The sequence below is a fragment of the Anas platyrhynchos genome, chromosome 1 (assembly GCF_047663525.1).
Source record: "Anas platyrhynchos isolate ZD024472 breed Pekin duck chromosome 1, IASCAAS_PekinDuck_T2T, whole genome shotgun sequence".
NCBI lineage: Eukaryota > Metazoa > Chordata > Aves > Anseriformes > Anatidae > Anas > Anas platyrhynchos.
Window position 1 is genome coordinate 52772724 of NC_092587.1, and position 19590 is coordinate 52792313.

The 19590-nt window shown below is 34.9% G+C and overlaps 1 protein-coding gene across 15 annotated transcripts in view; it reads left to right on the top strand.

Annotated features, from left to right (window-relative positions):
- Positions 1-19590, top strand: part of PPFIA2 (PTPRF interacting protein alpha 2) — a 328207-nt gene that overhangs the window by 168324 nt on the left and 140293 nt on the right. For 9 of the 15 annotated variants that reach the window (XM_072037122.1, XM_072037130.1, XM_038181210.2 and 6 more), the window contains one exon: positions 4559-4621. The exons of the other annotated variants lie outside the window; for them this stretch is intronic. In XM_072037122.1, coding sequence (XP_071893223.1) covers positions 4559-4621 — 63 coding nt within the window. The remainder of the gene's footprint in view (positions 1-4558; positions 4622-19590) is intronic. 15 annotated transcript variants of the gene reach the window in all.

Below are 19590 nucleotides of genomic sequence, written 5' to 3' on the forward strand. Positions count from 1 at the left end.
TGTCCAGTCAAGGTCTGAAACAGTTTTCAGTAAAAGAGAACACATCAGTGGGATAACTGTCACAGAAAATTATCCAGTATTCAGCCTGTGAATTTTTAAATATACCTTTGTGATTATTAAATTACACTTTGCCACCACATGGATATGACACTTATCTTTCTCTTTAGATCAGGCAATATGAATGACATCTACGTAGTTACTGTGAATTCACATGGCAACATAACTGTTTAAAGTTGTTAGAATAGGCTTGTACCGTCACAGATATCAGAGAAGTCTGATGTATCTATGATGTAATGCACCATGATGTTCAGTGAGGCCTTATGGCCTTCAATTGCAATGAGAGCTGTCTATTTTTTAGTATGACCTATAGTTCAAGTTATGCTCAAAAAGCAAATAAACAAAAGAAAAACTACAGATTCTGCATTAGTATGCATTTGTCCAAATGGGTCTATCATTTGAATCTGGATTAAACTGATTTCAGCGTGAGCTGAAGATATGGCTCATTGAAATGATTTTGTTAGCTGAATGGAGTAGTATGTGTAATAGGCTTCATTTCTTCAGGGCAGGCTTAGCTGAGGTTAATTTTATAGTCTGGGTGTCCTGGGGTGGTTGTTGTAGAGAATAGGTAGCGAATTTCACTATGAAGTATAAACTTATTGAAATGTCATATCTTATGTACTGTGAAAGTGGGGATTATTCACGGGAATGGCTCTAGAAAGTAGGTAACTGGTTTGTGTCTTTGGGGCTTTTTACCTTGAAGACTGTTCAAATGGCTTTCTAACACATTACCTCAGTTAGCTCCCCCACAAAGAGATGACATAAACATGAAGAAAGAACCAGTTCTTTTCTGATTTTGCCTATTTTCACTCATTAATATGAGTGAATGAAATTTTCAATAGACTGAAATACTTAAATAGCATTTTAGGCTTTGTTGAATGATGTAAGAAAGGTCACATAAATGTTCTTGTGAAGAAGCACCAAATACTGTTCTAAAGGAGAATTTTTATCTCTGAGAGAATAATTATCATTACTTTTCCAGGAAGCAGATCTGAATGGTCAGATACCTGCTACAAAGGTTAAAGAATAGGGCTTCCCCAGTTATGCATTGATTTCTTCAGTCTCCTAACAATTTAGATTTATTCAGTGAGTATCTCTGGCAACAGTTTTGGATACTACTGATTATGAAATATGACTTTCTTTTTTTATGCTGGCAAATCTGAATACATGTTCTTATTTTGGAATTCACATTGAAATTAAATGTTGTACTGGTCACATCAGAACTGAATGCAGAATTTCCTAAAGCTTTGACTGGAGACTCATTAAGAAGGTTTGGATTCTAATGATGTGGGTATTTAGGAAAATGTCTTGCTTCATGTGATCTGAACAGGAAGATCACCTGAAAGCTCAATGTAACTAACCAGAGAAAAAAATAAAGTTGCTACAAGGGGTAAGCTCAGGAATAATAGTATTAGATACTCTGACTATTTTAGACTTCATGAACTTTCAGCTATTTCTAGCAGGTAAGTTTACAGAATTAGCTGAAACTGCATTTTATTTTAGTGCTTCCACAGGAGAATGAAATTGTAGTCTCAGATATCCTTCTCACTGTTCACATCTATCTGTGAAATATAGGCCAGTTTGGTGCATATGCGGGTCATTATTTATGATTATCATCTGATGCAGTCAAGGAAACTCCAGGAGGTGTAGGTTGATTGTGTGTGTACCTAGAGGGTTTTTCACAGGTGATGCTTTTTTCCTTTGCATTCCACAATTTTTTTTCAGATGTGCCACAACCTCACAAAGGGCTCTTTTATATGGAAACCAAATAGAGAGAGGAAAGGGTCCACCACTTAAGATAAAGCTTGAAAATCTGTCCCTGTGTATGCGGTTCACAGCAAACAGTAGTTGAAGCACTCATCCCAAGCCAGAACATATACATGTTCTAGAGCTTTGGTTTTGGTATTTTCTCTCCCTGTAGACCCAGCTATCTCCCTTGATAAATTTTGATGCTTATTATTTTTCTCCAAGAGGAAAAACAAACTGTAATAGAAAGTTTCATGAATATTACTTTTAATAGGTTACAGTTACTAGACTACAAAGTACTAAGTAGGTGTTATAATATTAAATGCCTTCTTTAATAGATTAAATATTTTATCAACATGCATGAGATGGGAATTGCTGCATTACTTATACTGCATAATTCAGTCCTGAATTTTGTATCTCAAAATTTACATATGACAATAAAATATACTTGCCTTAATATACATAGTTTGAAGACAAACAATTTTAGAAATAATGCACAGGTTTCATACTTTTTATTGAATGTTTTTGTTTCAGTTCTCTTCTCTTGAACTTGACATAATAGCTATACTATGAATATGATTAGATAGGAAATTACCACAGCTGTAAGAAAACAGACTTACATCAATGAAAGATCAAAAATCACTCATTTCTAGTTATGTAAAGTTTCCTGGCTTGAATAGTCAAAATATTGGACCTTAAACATATTAGTTACTAGAATTAAGCACTGTTAATTTTATACCTTTCATTAATAAACTTTTCATCATATTTTTCCAACAGGAAAATGTTAAAAACATAATTTGAAATAAATTGCTAAGAGATTAGTGCTATTAAAACAATTAGGTACAGAAAAGATGAATATACAGCGCGTGATAACAGCGCAGATGCAGCAGTCAAAAGTATACAGTAGTCCTCCTTTTCACATGAAAGGACAAAATTATCAGAAATCATCATATATAGTGTACATATTGTATGTATATTAATCAAAAAATGTGCAATAAAATGTAAATAATTTACACATTAATCTAGGTGCATGTGTTTCTAACTTTTTAAATAGTTTCATATCTATAAACATTGAAATTAAATTTAATGGGCGTTAGGCTAGTAATAAAGATGTATAAGACAAATACTGAATACATAAAGTTCATAATGTGTGTGTTTTGTTGTGCTGAGATATTGTTCATTTAAAACAGTGTCATCCTGACATAATGTGGGCTGTGTCTTCCTTACAAAATTCTGGATTAACAGTGTTTTAAATATCCATCTAAACATTATCCATCAGCTGATCACAAAGTTGCTTTGCATGGAAATGTTCTTTTCAGAAGTAGTTATTTTGTATGAAGTGAAATTTCCTTTAAAAAAAAAATCAAAACAGTATAATGAAAATGCTTTCAAATATTTAAGGGTGTGAATTTGAAGAAGGGAAAGTTGAGACAAGCAATATAAGAATTTGTTGGTGATGGCAGAATGGAGAGTTTTGCTTAAAATTCCAGATTTAGTCTTTTTCTTCCCACTAATAGCATAAGTATACTTTAAAGCATTGAAAGTGTAAAGTGCTTTCAAATATTTAAAAATTTATACAAATCATAACATTAAGTGCATTGGCAATATTCTTCATAGACAGAGAAAGATGCATACATGCCTGTGGTTAATATTAAAAATACTGAAAATGTGCACATTTTAATTTCCTGCACAAATAAGCCACAACATAGTCAAGTTTAAATTCATCTTAAATTATAGTAAAGTCATTATAAAACCCACATTGTAATATGTTGTATATTCAGATGTTATATGGTGCTATTACAAATACTTGAATATCAAAATGCTTCCTATTCAGAACTGTAAAAATACTGTCTATTCAGAACTCTGTCAATTATATGTATATACTCTATCAATACCAGGTTTACCACCTCACTTACTAAAGTGGTAAATAGTCACAGAAATAAAGTTTTGGTCAATATTTATTTTGAGAGATGACAAAGCTCAACTATAATTAGGATGAATGTTGTGTTTATTATTACTCTCAACAATGGAAATAAGTTGTTTAGAGAGTTAGTCTAGTAACCTGGTTAGATTGCCCACAGAAGCATTTTTTATGTTGGGCTCTGCAAAAACACACGAAAAGGTAATGAAAAATGAAGGAAAATAACATTTAATGTTAAAAAGTATTCTTTAAAAGGGACTTTCAGATTTTTAACAACATATAACTTTTCGCGTGCTATTTTCCATTATTATGATTGTTTGGTACAATAGATAATCTGAGGCAGCTTGAAAAAAAATATCTGTTTAATAGGTAAATTCTTCCTTACAATTTAATAGTTTCTTATGTGTCTGTCCATAAACTGTTTTAATTTGAGTAATTTTGGGGATAAAATCCTACTTTCCTTCTTTCTTGTGAAGTGGTCAATCTTGCTTTAGGTAGAGAACTCAGTTTAAAGTTAGTCATCGAGGTACAATTATTTTTCCACAGTTATCTGACTGTTTGACAATGTGTCAGAGTTCACTTCTGCATAGCACTGTACAGAACATACAAATGATATAATATTTGGTTGTTAGCACTACATTAGCCAAAAGATGTAGCGATACTTTTAATTTTTTCTTTGTGAATGTCAGTTGAGCAACTTTTTATTTTCTCAGATCAGCTTGTTTGAATGATAATTAATAACATTCATCTTATTAACATGGTGTAATTTAATTATACTGTAGCACTTTACAAAATTCTGTTCCATTCAGCAGAATCTTTGAATCCCTTTTTCAGATGACGGTTGCTGCTGGTACGAGCATTGAGAATAACATTCAAAGGACCATATCCTGCCCTAATGTATGTTTTACATATCTTGGATTTTTGTTTAATTTAAATGCAAAACATCCTTATGTGAATTTGATATTTTGTTGCCCACGGGAGCTTGTGCATCTTGAGGTTACTTCATAATATATATTTCAGGGTCACTGAATATTGTACTACAAGTGAGGTCTCAGCCTATAAAAATACTGAATTAGTGTCATTTATCTATATGAGTTGATGGCACTACTGAATAAATACAATGATAATATATTCACAGTTCCTTCTGAATTTACCTTGCTTCTCTCCCAGCTCAATGCTCTTGTCAGTTGAAATGAGTAGAACAGCAGTAGGCAAAATGAGGAAAGCAATGAGAAGCTGTATTTATTCTACTTAACCTTGTTCTAAATTGGATTTTAATATGAAGATGTGTAATACTAAATTTGGAAGAAAGGTAATTTTGTTTTTCTTGCTTAAACAAATATATCCCATGATTTAAAACAGAAGAAAGGAAGAGTTACTACTGCTGATGAAAACAGAATAAGAAAACAATTTTTGCTAACAGAAAAAGCAATTTATTCACTTGTAGTATAATAAGTAACGTATCACTTTTACTAAATCTGTTCTGAAAATGGAAAGTCATTGAGCCAAAATAGAGCTGTATACATTAATGGGGTAACATAAATGGGAATTTGGGATGTACTGCTGAGAAAATATTTTGACTCTTCATTATATAGAAACAATTTTTTGTCATATAATGTGTTTAGCAATTTACTTTACAGCTAAAAAATATTTATAGGGGAACTGTCAGAAGGAGATCTGGATAAACATTTCCATCATTTTTTTGAGATATAAGATATAACCAAAGTACAAGTTACAGTTAAGAACTCAGTTCATCCACACTATTTCTGGAAAAGTAAAATAAACACAAACAAACAAACAATTTTTTTTTCCTGGAAAGGTTATATATTGAGAAATTCTTTATGTCACAATATAAGAAAATATTGCATCTGACTGCCTGAATCATTATGGATTTCTGGATACATCCCTTGAAAAGACCAATATAGTAACTTCTTGACTATGATTTGTACTGCTAGATTCATTTCAGGCTTGCTTATGTGCAGAGGAAAAAAGTCTCTCAATATACAATACATGATTAATCCCCAGTCTCTTCCAGATTTTCAGCATGATTTTAACTTCAGCAGGGCAATCTTGACATTTTGGTCTGCAAATAGTACCATTTTTAATGAAAGATAATAATTCACAAGTATGAAAAACTGCAGGATTTCAGATTTAGGTACTTTGGTATGTACCGTTACTTCACAATTGTTTGGGGCATTTTATTTTATTTTTGAAAATTACATTAAGCCAGACTCTAAATAGATGCTTCTTAAAAGAATGACGTAAATCAACAACTCATAGATTACTTTTTCATTCTTTGGATTATGTTCAGTACCACCAAAATCAGTATGGGATTCATTAACTGTTGTTGAACAAGAATGTCCGTATTCCTGCCTTTAGAAATCACAAGAACCATCATTGTAAACTAATGATCCCTCTCCCCTTTGAAAAGAAAGAAAGAAAGGAAAAAAAAAAAAAAAAAAGTAGTTTATTCTCTCTGGAATCCTGTAGTTTTCTTTTTTTTTTCCTCTAAAAAGAAATATATCAAACTCATAAGAATGGGAATAAAAATTAGAATTTGTTACATGCTCTTCTACATACTGCATCTTCTGATTTTCCTGCCTAAAGTTTAATGTCAAATTCAATGTAGTTGTCTCTGCTCCAGAGACTGTGAAGGCTAGAGTCAGTATCACCTGTCAGCTCTCTGAAAATATCAGTCTTTGTCCATGTACTGAAAAGGGGACCTAAAAGGTCATGTTGGCTTAGACATCTTGCTTATAGGTTATTAAAATTATGTAATACAAACTCTGCTTTCTCAGTTTAACTTGTTACAGCAAAATTTACTTCGCTAAACTGTAGCGAAGCTACAGTTTTCTTCATTGAAAGAAGTGAACGGCTTCTTTCAATGAAGAAAACAAGGTACACCATTTCAAGAATCATCCCCTTAAAATGACAGAGGAATTGTGACAGAGTGGTCTTTTTTTTCTTAACTTAAGCAGTAGGTTAGGTGAATAGCTTAAACTAGACATAAAGTCTCAAATCTGAAACTTGGGAAAAAAAGTAATTCCTGTCTGGATAACAGTGAAAAGTCTTGCAATGCAATTGGAAGACTGGGCTTCAGTATTTCCTTCTGAATTCTCTCCACAAACTAAAAAGTCTTACATGCTCTTTAATAAAAAAGTTCACATTCTAGATTTCACTTTTAGTGTGAACACTAAAAATAAAACTTTTAACGCTTAAAACTACTATTTTTCTCCTGCTGAGAAAATCATTCACAAATGGTGTGAAACAATCTCTTTCCATTGTTATTTACTTACACTCAAAACCATTTTCAATAGGCCACAAGATCTAATATTAAATTCTCATTATATGAATGCATGGAAGCAACCAAATTGTTAACTCTGAAGACCTAACGAGGATATATCATATTTTTTCTATTTCAAATTTTGGAATAATTCTCAAAGTTTATCTTGTGCAGATGATTTTTTATACTTGAATTCTGCAAATTTATTTCCTATTTTATCAGATTTCTGAATTTATAACAAAGCTTCCAGTTCAGAGACAGAATACATTCCTTACCAACATCTACATGTCATCTAAAAGCACATAGCCTGCAGCAAGGATAAAGAGTGGAAATCTGTGCTTACCCCTTCACCCAGCATCTTGCAGGGTACAAAGGGAAGGAGGAACATACTTTACATGTTCTTCTCGTGACACAAGATCTTCCTGGGACACTGTAACAAATACAAAAACAGATCCAGCTTCAGTTTCTAATGAATAGTGTAACTGAAAAGAGTCATCCAAAAAATTCATGAATAATTGCAGTTTTTAATTCATTCCTAAATCCTCTACTCTCCTGATGTTTGGGAACCATTTATGAAGTCCGTCATTACTGAATAAAGCCCAGTTTCTTAGACTTTTTTGAAAGCACACTTGTATATTAACATATTAATATAGAATATATTGTTCATGAATCATATGTGCTAAAACATGAGAAAAACACTTTATTACACCTAAGTAACATCTATTAATGATATTAACAATTAAACTAAGCAGGTATTTAAATATAAAGAGTGTAGTATGATATTTTACTTCATAGAAATACACTGCAAAGCTTGCAATAAAATTTAACAACAAAAAGAAACTGCTATATATTCAGATTTGGAAACTCAGAAATTATGAGGAATTAAGGTGAAATTTTGTGGGCAGTTTTCCAGAAATGAAAAAATATAATTTCTATGCTGTTGTTCTGTGAAGTTTATACCTCTACAGTCTTCATTATAGGCCTCAATTTACCTTTATTACCACATAAACTTTCTGTATTCTATTTCTCATTATTATAAATTGTTTACATGAGAGAAGCTGAGTGAAGAAATTGGTATTATAGAGAATAGTAATATGCTATTACAGTTTATTCCCTTCTCTTGCATATTGTTTAGTAGGATAGTAGGATAGCAGGATAGTGAGAGGCACTTACTCTCTTTCATGCAAGATATCATGCAAGAAAAATATCATAAACCTTGATCATATCTGTACATATGTATTATTTTTATATTTTAGCTGTTGAACAATTAATACATTTGCTGTACACTTTGAAAACAAGAAACTTTTTCTTGATAAGAAGTAATTTCTGTAAGGTGCTTTTAGAGTTCACATGAGTTCTAATATGCCTTGATGGACATCAGTCATAGATAAAGAGTTATTTAGATGGAACAGTCTATCATACTCTGATATTTCTATGCCATTACTTGATGATATTTCTATGCCATTATTTGAAACAATGCAAGCTAATGGTCAGAACAAATCCAAGACACTTTGTATGCAGATCCAATTGCTGTAGTTGAGTGACCTTGAGATTCTGCAAAATAGGGGTATTAATACTTCTTTAGAGCTCCTTAATATAAACAGTAAAAAAGTAAACAGCAAAATATGAAAGGTAGGTATTAAACATTGTGTTTTCTTTATTCAAGGCAGCAGAACTTTAAGGGGGGGGGGGGGGTGAGCTGTTAACGTGCTTTGTATAATAAATTAAAACATCTTTCACAGTATATATTTGAATACAAAACTAATTATTTTATTTTGAACAAGTACAAAACAATGCACCATTCTGCTACTGTTTCCACGGAAAAGACACATTTGTTCTGTCTAAAGGGAGGCACACCTTAAGAATTCTTGACAGAGATTTCACAAGTTTGAAAGTAAATACTTTGGAAATGCAGGACCTTTAAAATGCCAGCATATGTGATTTGGGCTGCTTTGTTTGGACAGATGTTTTTATTAGTTGTGTAGCTTAATGAGAGTAAATTTTTAACATAAACGTTTTTGATTGTCTTATGGCTTTAGGCAAGATATATGGCATATTTTATACAGAAGTTCTATATGAAAACAGCAGTTTGCCTATGCTTTATCAAATTCTACTGCTATGCAGTGTCTTTTAAAATATTCATTCATCAGCAATCTTAATTCTTTACACTATTCCTAATGTTTTGAGGGGGATGGTTACAGTGAGGAAGAGAGATGAGAGAAAGCTTTGATAAAATACAGATACCTTAAAATATTCTAAATGAGGATGAAATTGCATTTCCTATGTTTTTTTGATAGAAATAAAGATGTTCATGTGAATAGGCTGAGCATTTTTTCCTTAAGTTTAAACCAAATGCCTTTATATTTAGGAAAGCTGAAATCTTTTTTCTTTTTTTTTTTTTTTTTTTTTTCCTGTCCTGGGAATGTTTCTGAGGTTGAGAAAGGAAAAATAATAATCCAGAACTATTGGGCATAGGAACAAAAAGTCAGAAGCCTAAACATAATTGAAATCTCCAACCTTTCTCAGGCAGCTATGAAAGCTCTTTGACCTTTTAGCTGAATACCTTCAGCTCTTTCAGCCCTCACAAGATTCAAGGAATTTACCAAAGAGTGGTCTCTTTGGTAAATGTTGTACTCTTGAAGGTACAAACACATTTTATGTGATTGGCACACCTTCAGGTGTCAGACCGCGCTAGCACTCAGATGTGTTACTTTATCCATGGGTTAAAAAAAGGGGAAAAAAAAATATATGGATTTCTGTTCTCAAGCTCTGCACTTCTGATTTTAGGAGTAACTTCATTAACAAATAAACTTCTAAGCAGAAAAGCAAATTAAATTAGTTCTAATTGCTGATGACAATATTTTTAACATGACACTAATCTTTTGGCTGTCATCTCCCATTTCCATGCCACAGGGCCAGCAAATTGCACTGTGTAGACCTCTTGTCAGGCAATTAGCTGTCAGATCTGCCATTTGCCCAGCTGTGCCAAGTGTGTTAAATCCAAAGGTAGAAAGAGAGAGTAGCAGTGCACTACAAATCGGGAATTGTGTCACTAGCAAACATGTCTTAGCAACAGCATGCTGTCCTGTTCCTCAAGTGTGTGACCACACACACCCATGGTAATGTTGTTACATGGACAGTGACTGTGTCCCAGCATAGCACTCCAACATGTTTCAGTGCCATTTGGACTGACACAGTCCCAATGCATTGATTCCGATGATGTGAGAGATTAAAAATTGCAAAATGGAAATCAGAAATTAAGAGCTGTAGCACTGTTTACAAGCAATTCACAAGGAACAATGATCAGATGATATCTGGGTTATTCCACACTCTTTTGATTTTTAATATGCACTAGGAACTGACACGATACCATAAGGTTAGATCTGCTACCAACTAAAGCATTCTAATTTATAGTTTACCTGTTGTACCTTGGGAGAGGAAACCACTTAAAAATCAATATAACAATGAACAGTGCATTAAAAAAGTGTTGCCCAGGTTCACAGAAACTGGACACTACTAGACAGCTTTACTGAGCAGGTCCTCAGGTATGACGTACCCAGGACCCTGCCTGTGGTGCCCTGGGAGGCTTCACGTTGTTGTGGGCTGACCTTGTGTCGCGTTAAAGGGGTGTAGCTGATTAACCGTTACGGGCCCGGTTGGATTCAGAGTACTGAACCAGTCAGACATTCACCAAAACTGGGGGTCCGTTCGGACATTCACCAAAAACGTAATAAACACCTGGGGGTCCGCTCAGACATTCACCAAAAACGTATTAACCACCTGGGGGTCCGTTCAGACATTCACCAACAATGCATTAACCGTCTGGGGGTCTGGTTAGATTCAGAACACTGAACTATCACGGATAACCACCCTCACCCTAGTTGCATTAATGAGAGCTATCACAATGCAATCAAGTATGGTTTATTACAGCAACAGATAATCAGGTTCTTTTGGATTGCCGGTGATAGTGACTATCTGCAAAAGCAAGCTAGTATGCATGAAATACACAGGTGTTACAGGTGTTACAGGTGTTCTAGGTGTGTGTTCTAGGTGTGTATTCTAGGTGTGTGTTCTAGGTGTGTGTTCTAGGTGTGTGTTCTAGGTGTGTGTTCTAGGTGTGTGTTCTAGGTGTGGGTTCTAGGTGTGTGTTCTAGGTGTGTGTTCTAGGTGTGGGTTCTAGGTGTGTGTTCTAGGTGTGTGTTCTAGGTGTGTGTTCTAGGTGTGTATTCTAGGTGTGTGTTCTAGGTGTGTGTTCTAGGTGTGTGTTCTAGGTGTGTGTTCTAGGTGTGGGTTCTAGGTGCGGGTTCTAGGTGTGTGTTCTAGGTGTGGGTTCTAGGTGCGGGTTCTAGGTGTGGGTTCTAGGTGTGGGTTCTAGGTGCGGGTTCTAGGTGCGGGTTCTAGGTGCGGGTTCTAGGTGTGGGTTCTAGGTGCGGGTTCTAGGTGTGGGTTCTAGGTGTGGGTTCTAGGTGTGGGTTCTAGGTGTGGGTTCTAGGTGTGGGTTCTAGGTGCGGGTTCTAGGTGTGGGTTCTAGGTGTGTGTTCTAGGTGTGGGTTCTAGGTGTGGGTTCTAGGTGCGGGTTCTAGGTGTGGGTTCTAGGTGTGGGTTCTAGGTGTTACAGGTGTTATAGGTGTTACAGGTGTTCTAGGTGCGCAGCCTAGAAATAAACGCGTTAAAAGGATCAAAGACTCTATAGAGATTTATAAGCAAATATTCAGATCTCACCCAAAGGCGTCCCAATGGGGGGGGAAGAGAGGCTCAGCCCGTCGACTGATCCCAGGAGTCAGGAGGTCCTAAGGATGTTGTATGTCCTTGGGATGGTATCTCCCCTGACGATGGTATCTTCCCTAACATCCCCTCTCTCTTGGGCCAATTTATATTATTTTCTATCTTTTAGGTGGAGCTTGAGTGGCTCTAGTCAAGCATATCTTAGTTATGATTGGTGTAAAGTTTTCCCGTTTCCGTTTAAAGTAATAGGCTCCGAGAAATTCAGAGCGCATGCTCAGTGAGGGGTGGTCGCACCTTGGAGGCGGGTAGCTTTTGGGATGGAGGTGTGTTTTGGTATTATAATGATATTATAATGAGCAAAAAGTACACTAGGGTACAGCATTTGTCAAAACATGACAGGTCTTTGGCTTAGGGTGGCAAAAAGTGCAGCTTTGTGCACAAGAACAATCGAGGCCCCACCTGATTACAGAGCCTAGCCGTGGTGTCTCCACTCCACTCTACGCTCCGTGGTGTTCCTTAGAGCTAGCACACCAAGTTTCCCCAGCGCGATAGCATCTAAGGTTGGGAGCCTAGGGAATGCTCAGATAATGCAGTTATGCCCTACCCTGAAAGCCTCTTCAATGCTGTACCTTTTCCTTAAAAGTGTGAATGTTTTATTTTCCTAGTTACTTCAGGCATTTACACCACACCTTGACCTCCCCACTGTACATGGGGGCCGCACGGACTGGCTATCTGCTCCAGCACCTGGAGCATCTCCTCTTCTTCTGACCATACCATTCCCTCTGCTGTTTCTTCCTCTTTTTGTTTTCTCCTCCTTTCTTTTTCCCCCTTTATTAAATAGTTTCCCTAAGGTGCCCCCAGAGTGGCTGCTGGGCCCAGATGAGCCCTGTGGTGAGGCCAGTGGAGCTGGCTGGAACCGGCCATGTCCGGCACGGGGCAGCCCTGGCCTCTCCTCACAGAGGCCGCTACAGCCCCATGACACTGCCAGGGCACCTGCATACAGTTCATTTGTGTAGCCATTTACTAAGCATCCCTCATGTACTCAAATCTACAAACAGGTATGAGCACTGTCCATGTCCACCTTATAACCAATGTGAAAATATCTAGCTTTTAGACATTTAAAGTTAAGTTAAGAGGAGTTAAGAGGACTGGAAAGAGAGCTTGATTCTGCTGCAGCTGCTAGCAGTCTCAGTCATCATCCACTTCTAATAATATAAACTCAGCTTTATTTAGTTTCAATATTCACATTCACACCACCTTTAATCAAAGTGAAGTTTACATTCTAACATTCTCACATTCCTAGCATTCTTACTGGTCCTAACGAAAAAGGCACCAAACGCAAAACCAGAAAAAGGCCAAAACTGTCCCTTTGACCAATCAGACAGCAGAAGAAATTATCCTCAGAAAATGACTAGTGTGCTTCTTAGCAAATATAAGCTTAAATGGATTTAGAAAATCCCTTTAAATGTTTATTTATCTGCCTTTGCCACATGGCTGTCATGTGCTGTGATTTTGTTAACATTTACAATGTGAAGTTACGTTAAATCTATTCAAGGCATAGATAATTGCCACTCACTGTGATCAGTGAAAGTGTGGTAAAAAGCTCACTGACTGTCATTTGAGACTAGGATTTGAATTACTTCAGATATCTAGCAGTTTCTTAGACATAATCTTTTGTGTGTATTTGTTTGTTTTAAATAGTGTGTTAATGTGCTGATGTTTCAATTAAATGTAAGCATCTGACTAAACACCTTCAGCTCTAATTTTTATAAAAAAGAATTGACTCTGGTTGCTTGTAACCTGATCAGTGCCTCAAATCACAGGCTTATTTTTCCACAAATAATACCACCATTATTTTTTTGCTTTGATTACATGTACATTTTTATTACTACTAAAGATGTTGACTGATTCCTGGAAGTTTAGTCAGTTATTGTGAAAGGAATATTATTCACCATCTACAATATTTCTCAAACCCTCAAAAGATGAAATTTTCCCAAATTGCAGGCAAGACAATAAGCAGTAAGTTCACGGAGCATCAGTCCTTGCTACTTCCTTTTAATATTGATGTTCAACAGTTTAGCAGTGTTGTCCTGGTACTAGACCTCCAGAATGTCAAATTGTACATTTATGTGGTGAAGTGTATGAATGCAAGGGTTATCTCACAGTTATGCTTCAGGTCTTGAATGGGTCACCATGTCACCCTGTGGCTCTTGTTTGCTGCTTACAGCTGTGATCAAAGCACAGTGCTGTTCCCACCTGCCTTGCGTGGCTGGGTGTTCCTCTCCCTAGAAACAATGACCGGAGATACAAACCATACTGATTTGAGTGGGGATGTGCCTGGGACGATTTAACCCTGCAACTGGAAAAGGTAGTTTTTCACCAGCATAGATGTAGCTGAGATGGATATGGTGCCAGGAATATTTGATTTAAAATAAAATTGGTCTTTAAAACCATTTGGAAATGGTTTCTAAAAATGTAGCTATAATCCATGTAAATGCATCTAAATTCCTCAGAAAGCATTGTATGTTTGTATGTCTGACAGGTAACCAGAAAAATCAGCTGTTTTAATGAGTTATAACAGTCTTCCTCATAATACAAAACCATAATACAAAACTTCCCATAATACAAAACTTCTCTCATTTTAATGGACAGTAACTGCTAGTATTGTGATTAATAGTTGTAGTAATAATGGTAGTTTAGAGTCTGAGAATAAAATAAGAGTTTTGAGGACAATATAACCCCCACAGATGTTCAGGAACCCCAGTCTTAAGATTTGCTTACATGCTTGCTGTTAGATTCTATGCATAGAATTCAAATTAAAATCATTGTAGTGTCTAAAACAAACACATTTGCCTGACAGCAAATCAAGTTAGAGCTAGGACATCAGTACTGTTCATAATTAATGCTGATCAATGCTGAAAAATAATATTGTCATTGAGATCTTCTGGCCTCTCTTGCTTTTGGTGCACAGCTTAATAAATCTGGGAGTCTTTCTCTCGCTGCTTTTGTGCCTTGCTGGAACTCAAGGAAGGCAGAGGAGAAAGCTCTCTAGAGGGAAAAAATCCCATCCTAGAAAGAAATAAAGATGAGATTGAAAAAGGCAGCCTAGGACTGGAAGGGGAAGCAAAAAAATGATGAAACATTAAGCATGGAGTCTGGAAGCAGAAGGACCAGAGACACCAGTGTGAACAGGAGCTGGTGGCTGTGGAGACAGTGAGACAGGCTAATGAGACATAGAGTGGAGAAAGAAGATTTCAATGACGTAGCTCTCCCAGATGACAGAAATGAAAAATTTTCATGGAACTGTGTCAGTTTTCTCAGGAAAGGTATCATCTAGAGGCTGAGGGAGGGTGGAAGCACGACAGATGTGCCCCCTCAGGAAGTATCTTGAGTTCCAATAGGACAAACTGTAAACGATGGTATAACAGTGGCTTATGTGCACAAAGCACTTCTATAGACAACCATAATCCTGGTATTGGCACTCTAAATGACACTCTTGCACTCTTCTAAAAGAATTTTACTGTTATTCTGTTTACATACAAATATATTACATTTCAAGTGGCTAGATAGAAATTGTGTTGTAATTGTTTCCTCAGCCAATAGTTCTGGTTTATTAAATCGCTAATAGTTGTCTGCTAAGAAGAAAGAAACATGCCCCAAGAAATAAAAGGAATTATTTTAAGGGTCAGTATTACTTAAGCACTTGTTTCATGCTTTCAGCAGATTGGAGTTAGAAATAATTGGAAAGCATACTGATATTGCGTGTGACGGATCAGAGGAAAAAGCTTACACAAAAGATTATGTTTTGAATTTCTTCAGTGCCTCAAGGAAGTCATTGACTTGGAAATGCATAAATGCTTTATACAATAATGATTAAATATACATGTAATACTAAGGCAAAGATTAAACTTGATTTCAGTTTCCCAGAGGAGATGCCAAGAATAAAATAAAATAAAATAAAATAAAATAAAATAAAATAAAATAAAATAAAATAAAATAAAATAAAATAAAAATAAAATAAAATAAAATAAAATAAAATAAAATCTATATTATCTATACTGTGAGAACTCTAAACTGTATATCTCAAATATAGCATCTTTATTTTCTTTATCTGAGGGGCCATGATGAAACATCATTTAATGAAATTCCTTAAGACAAATTCTCCTGCCAGTGTTACAGTTACATTCTAATGCTGCTGTAGTGCAAAGTAATGTTTACAATAACATGGAAATGGAAATATAATCTGTGGAGTTTTGGTTTAACCTGACCTTTGAATTGAACCATTGCTTTTCCATTCATATGTAGTAAACCTATTAAAGGTTATCTGGGTACTGGTACAGCAAATTTTGAAAGTTTTCTTTTTTCTTTCTCCATTTAAGTTGTTGTTAAATTTATTCTTGGTGAAGAACACAACAAAATTATTTTAGAAGAGCTTGTTGCAAGAACATTTATTTTTCTGATGTTTACTACATACAATTATTATTTGTATGTAAAATATGTGCTTTTTATCTATGCATGTGTACTTCTGTATTCTACATCTTACAGACCCAATGATATCAAATTATTACCATCAACTCTTTTTACTCTCTTATTTCCTATCTTGTATTTTACATTGTAAAAAACGTAATTATACGGTAAAGCATAATTATATGGTAGGGAAAATTGTGAAGAGACGGATGAATTGAAATAAGGGAAATATTTAAAAATTAAACAGAAAGGATAAAAGGAAACATTTATTTCGACAAAAGTGAGCAGAAAATGAGTCTTACGAAAATAATTCTAGAAAGTCCTCCTGTATTCTGCCAGACATTAAAATTCTCTCTTAAACATACACTTTTTATTCTAAAGACAAACAATGAACAAATTTTGCTGCTTTAACTTCTTGATTTTGATGCATATTGACTTACGTCTTTTTTTTATTATTCTTGCACTTGGACCAGCAAACTGTTTAAGTTTGGGATAAGTTTTACACAGATGGAAAAATAGTAATTTTCAGATCTTAGTTTCTAGGAGATTAAGCTGCAGACTTTTTAAGACTTCTTAGATTCTGTTTAAGTTTCTAGAGTAGTGTTAATGTAATTCTGAAAAATAGTTAGCAAATGGTTATCAAAATAAATTTGACATAAAATGAATAACTTTTCTGTTTTAAAAATGCTAATTTAAAAATATGTTTGAGAAATAACCTTATTCTAGTTTACTTTTTATTTTAGCATCCTGAATCAATCAATCAATTTCTAGGTTTATGAACTCATAAGGATCTCCCTGAAGGAAGTTCACTTTGTGAGGGTATTTTTATTTATCCGCATGCATCTGAGGTGTGCTTATTTGTTTTTTCATTTGTTTGTTTGTTTTTCTGATGAAATAGGCTAAATCTGTATGTAGTAATTATTTAATTGTTGATTTGGGTAAACAACAGTTTTCCTGTCTTCTCTATGGTCAGACCCTCCCACTGAGGATCAAAAACTGTTAACAAAACTCAATTAATTTTGTCATGATTTATTGAATTAACTAATATTGCATTTGAGGAATAGAGGATAGAGGAATTTTGAATGGGTACATGAGGGAATTTAAAAATAAATAAATAAATCAGAGAAATACCACTTAGAATTTTCAAATATTTTTGGTGAATTAAACAAGTACTTTATAACCAAATTTAATATATTTTGCTTGATTTCATCAGATGAAAATGTTGCACTTTTTCTTTTTGATCTACTATTTTTGCTAAAGCAAAATAATTTGAAATTTTCAGAAATATTATTAATCCTAGCTCACATTAGAAAGTCTGCTTTTTCTTAATGTCAGGAAAAAGGAGTTTTGTATTTCCATTTAGTTTGAGAAAGTTTTTGTTTGTTTGTTTGTTTTTTCAGGCAAGTATCATTACTGAATCTTTTTTAGGAATCATTAAACTAATGTTTAAATTAGTTTTCTTTCTCAATTATTAGACTCAAATTTCATCATACATTTTTATTTGCTCCATAAACAATCTCTCTGATGTTTCACTTTAAGCAGAAGAAAATAGATACAGTACTAACCACTTTTTCAGCTCAATCAATTTTAAAATATTGGGTAAGAATCAATATTTGTCTTGAGAATGAATCAATTTTGATTGATAGCTATACTTTTAAATACAGACTTTGAAAAGATGTAGTTTCTCAAGATGTATTATTTACCATTAGGTGAAATTAATCAATATGTGATTTACCTGGCTGGCTATTTAAAATAATACAATTTGTCATAAATGGCATGGACTGGAGCTGGAAGTGTGCCTCTAACTCCAGGTTATGCTGTCACACTGATCGTCTTGCATTATTTTTAATTGCTAATGCATTTACACCTCTTCTAACCCAAAGCCAAATGAAGTTGATGAAAGCAGATGAAGGGCAGAAAAAGGACTAAGAGGTTGTAATATGTTTAGTATTTATAAAATGAGTTACATAGTGAGTCCTATGACATAGCCTATACTGAACTGTATTTTGCAGACACAATTAGTCCATGTTAGGTCCTTTTCTTTTTTCTCTAGGAGACATGAAAAGACTGGAAATGATAGTCCATTTCAATCCTGTGAATTACTCAGTCACCAGAAACAAGTATGCTAGTCACACGTAGGAAAAACAATTGTTCCTAAGGGCTAGTGTAGGAATATACCACATACCTACTAGATAACTTTGTGCTGTTTTCTTCCATAGGACAGTCCAGTCTTATGACCTCCTGCCCACAAACAACATAACATTTCCATTAATGTTCAGTTTGTATATCCCTTTGAGAACAAATCTGAGCTCTTACAGTGGTTTGGTTTAAAGATCTCATTTAAGCTACAACTCCAGGACCATCTGTTCAGGCAGCATACACCTGGGGGCAGTTTTAGTGTGCAGTAGCTGTAGCTTCTTCTGCAAAGAAACATGCATTACAGAGTATGAAGAGAGGTTTTGGGAATTATTTTGTGTTTTAATTCCCTTTTGAGGAGCTATGAATGTATGACTTGCATGTATTTTAGCTTGTCCAAAATCCTCTAAAAGGTATCTCATCCTATCCACTTCCTCATCACCCCTTTAAAATATTCAATTCTCATATGACAAACATTATGACACATTTGCAGTTATTCATTAATTAGTGTATCTGGAAACAAAAAGGCCTTGTTTTTTTCCCATGAAAAATTACCTGTTTATTAAAATGTGATACCTAGTAAATATCATGCTCTTATTCTTCCATTGCACACGAGAATGAGGTCATCTGCTGACCACATCTCTTCCTCAGCCCATTAAATCACGCACTTTGCAGCTGTCAGCCAATTAAATGAAGTTTCTCTGATAATATAAATGAACTTTATTTGGCCTCAACAAGAACATTTGCCCAAGATCAAGACCAGAAGGAGAGTGAAGAAAGGGGCAACACTGGTAAACACTCAGGGTGTCAGGGACAGGAATGCCCTGCAAGACAACTTCAGTCCTAAGACTCAGCCAGATGGTACACCAGCCATCTGTAGATTTTATTATTATTATTAATAATTTATTATTATTATCATTATCGTTATTATCATTATTATCATTATTATCATTATTATCATTATGCCAGCCACATAGACAACTCACACTGCAATTTAGGATTCACAAGCTGTGGCAGCAGATACCTCTGTATCTGGCATAAATGTACACTGCTGCTTATTCCAGAAGGCACCCAAAGGGAGGGGAAGCACTCTAAGCTACAGCCACATGGAAATTTCCCATGGCTGGAAGCAATCATCCATAACAGTAAGCTGTTATAGTAGACCCAGCACAATTTACCTCCAGGACCACTAGCTTTCACCCAAAGCAGGTTTGGTTTGGGAGTTGGTATGAGCGAGACAGTAAGACACTGAGTG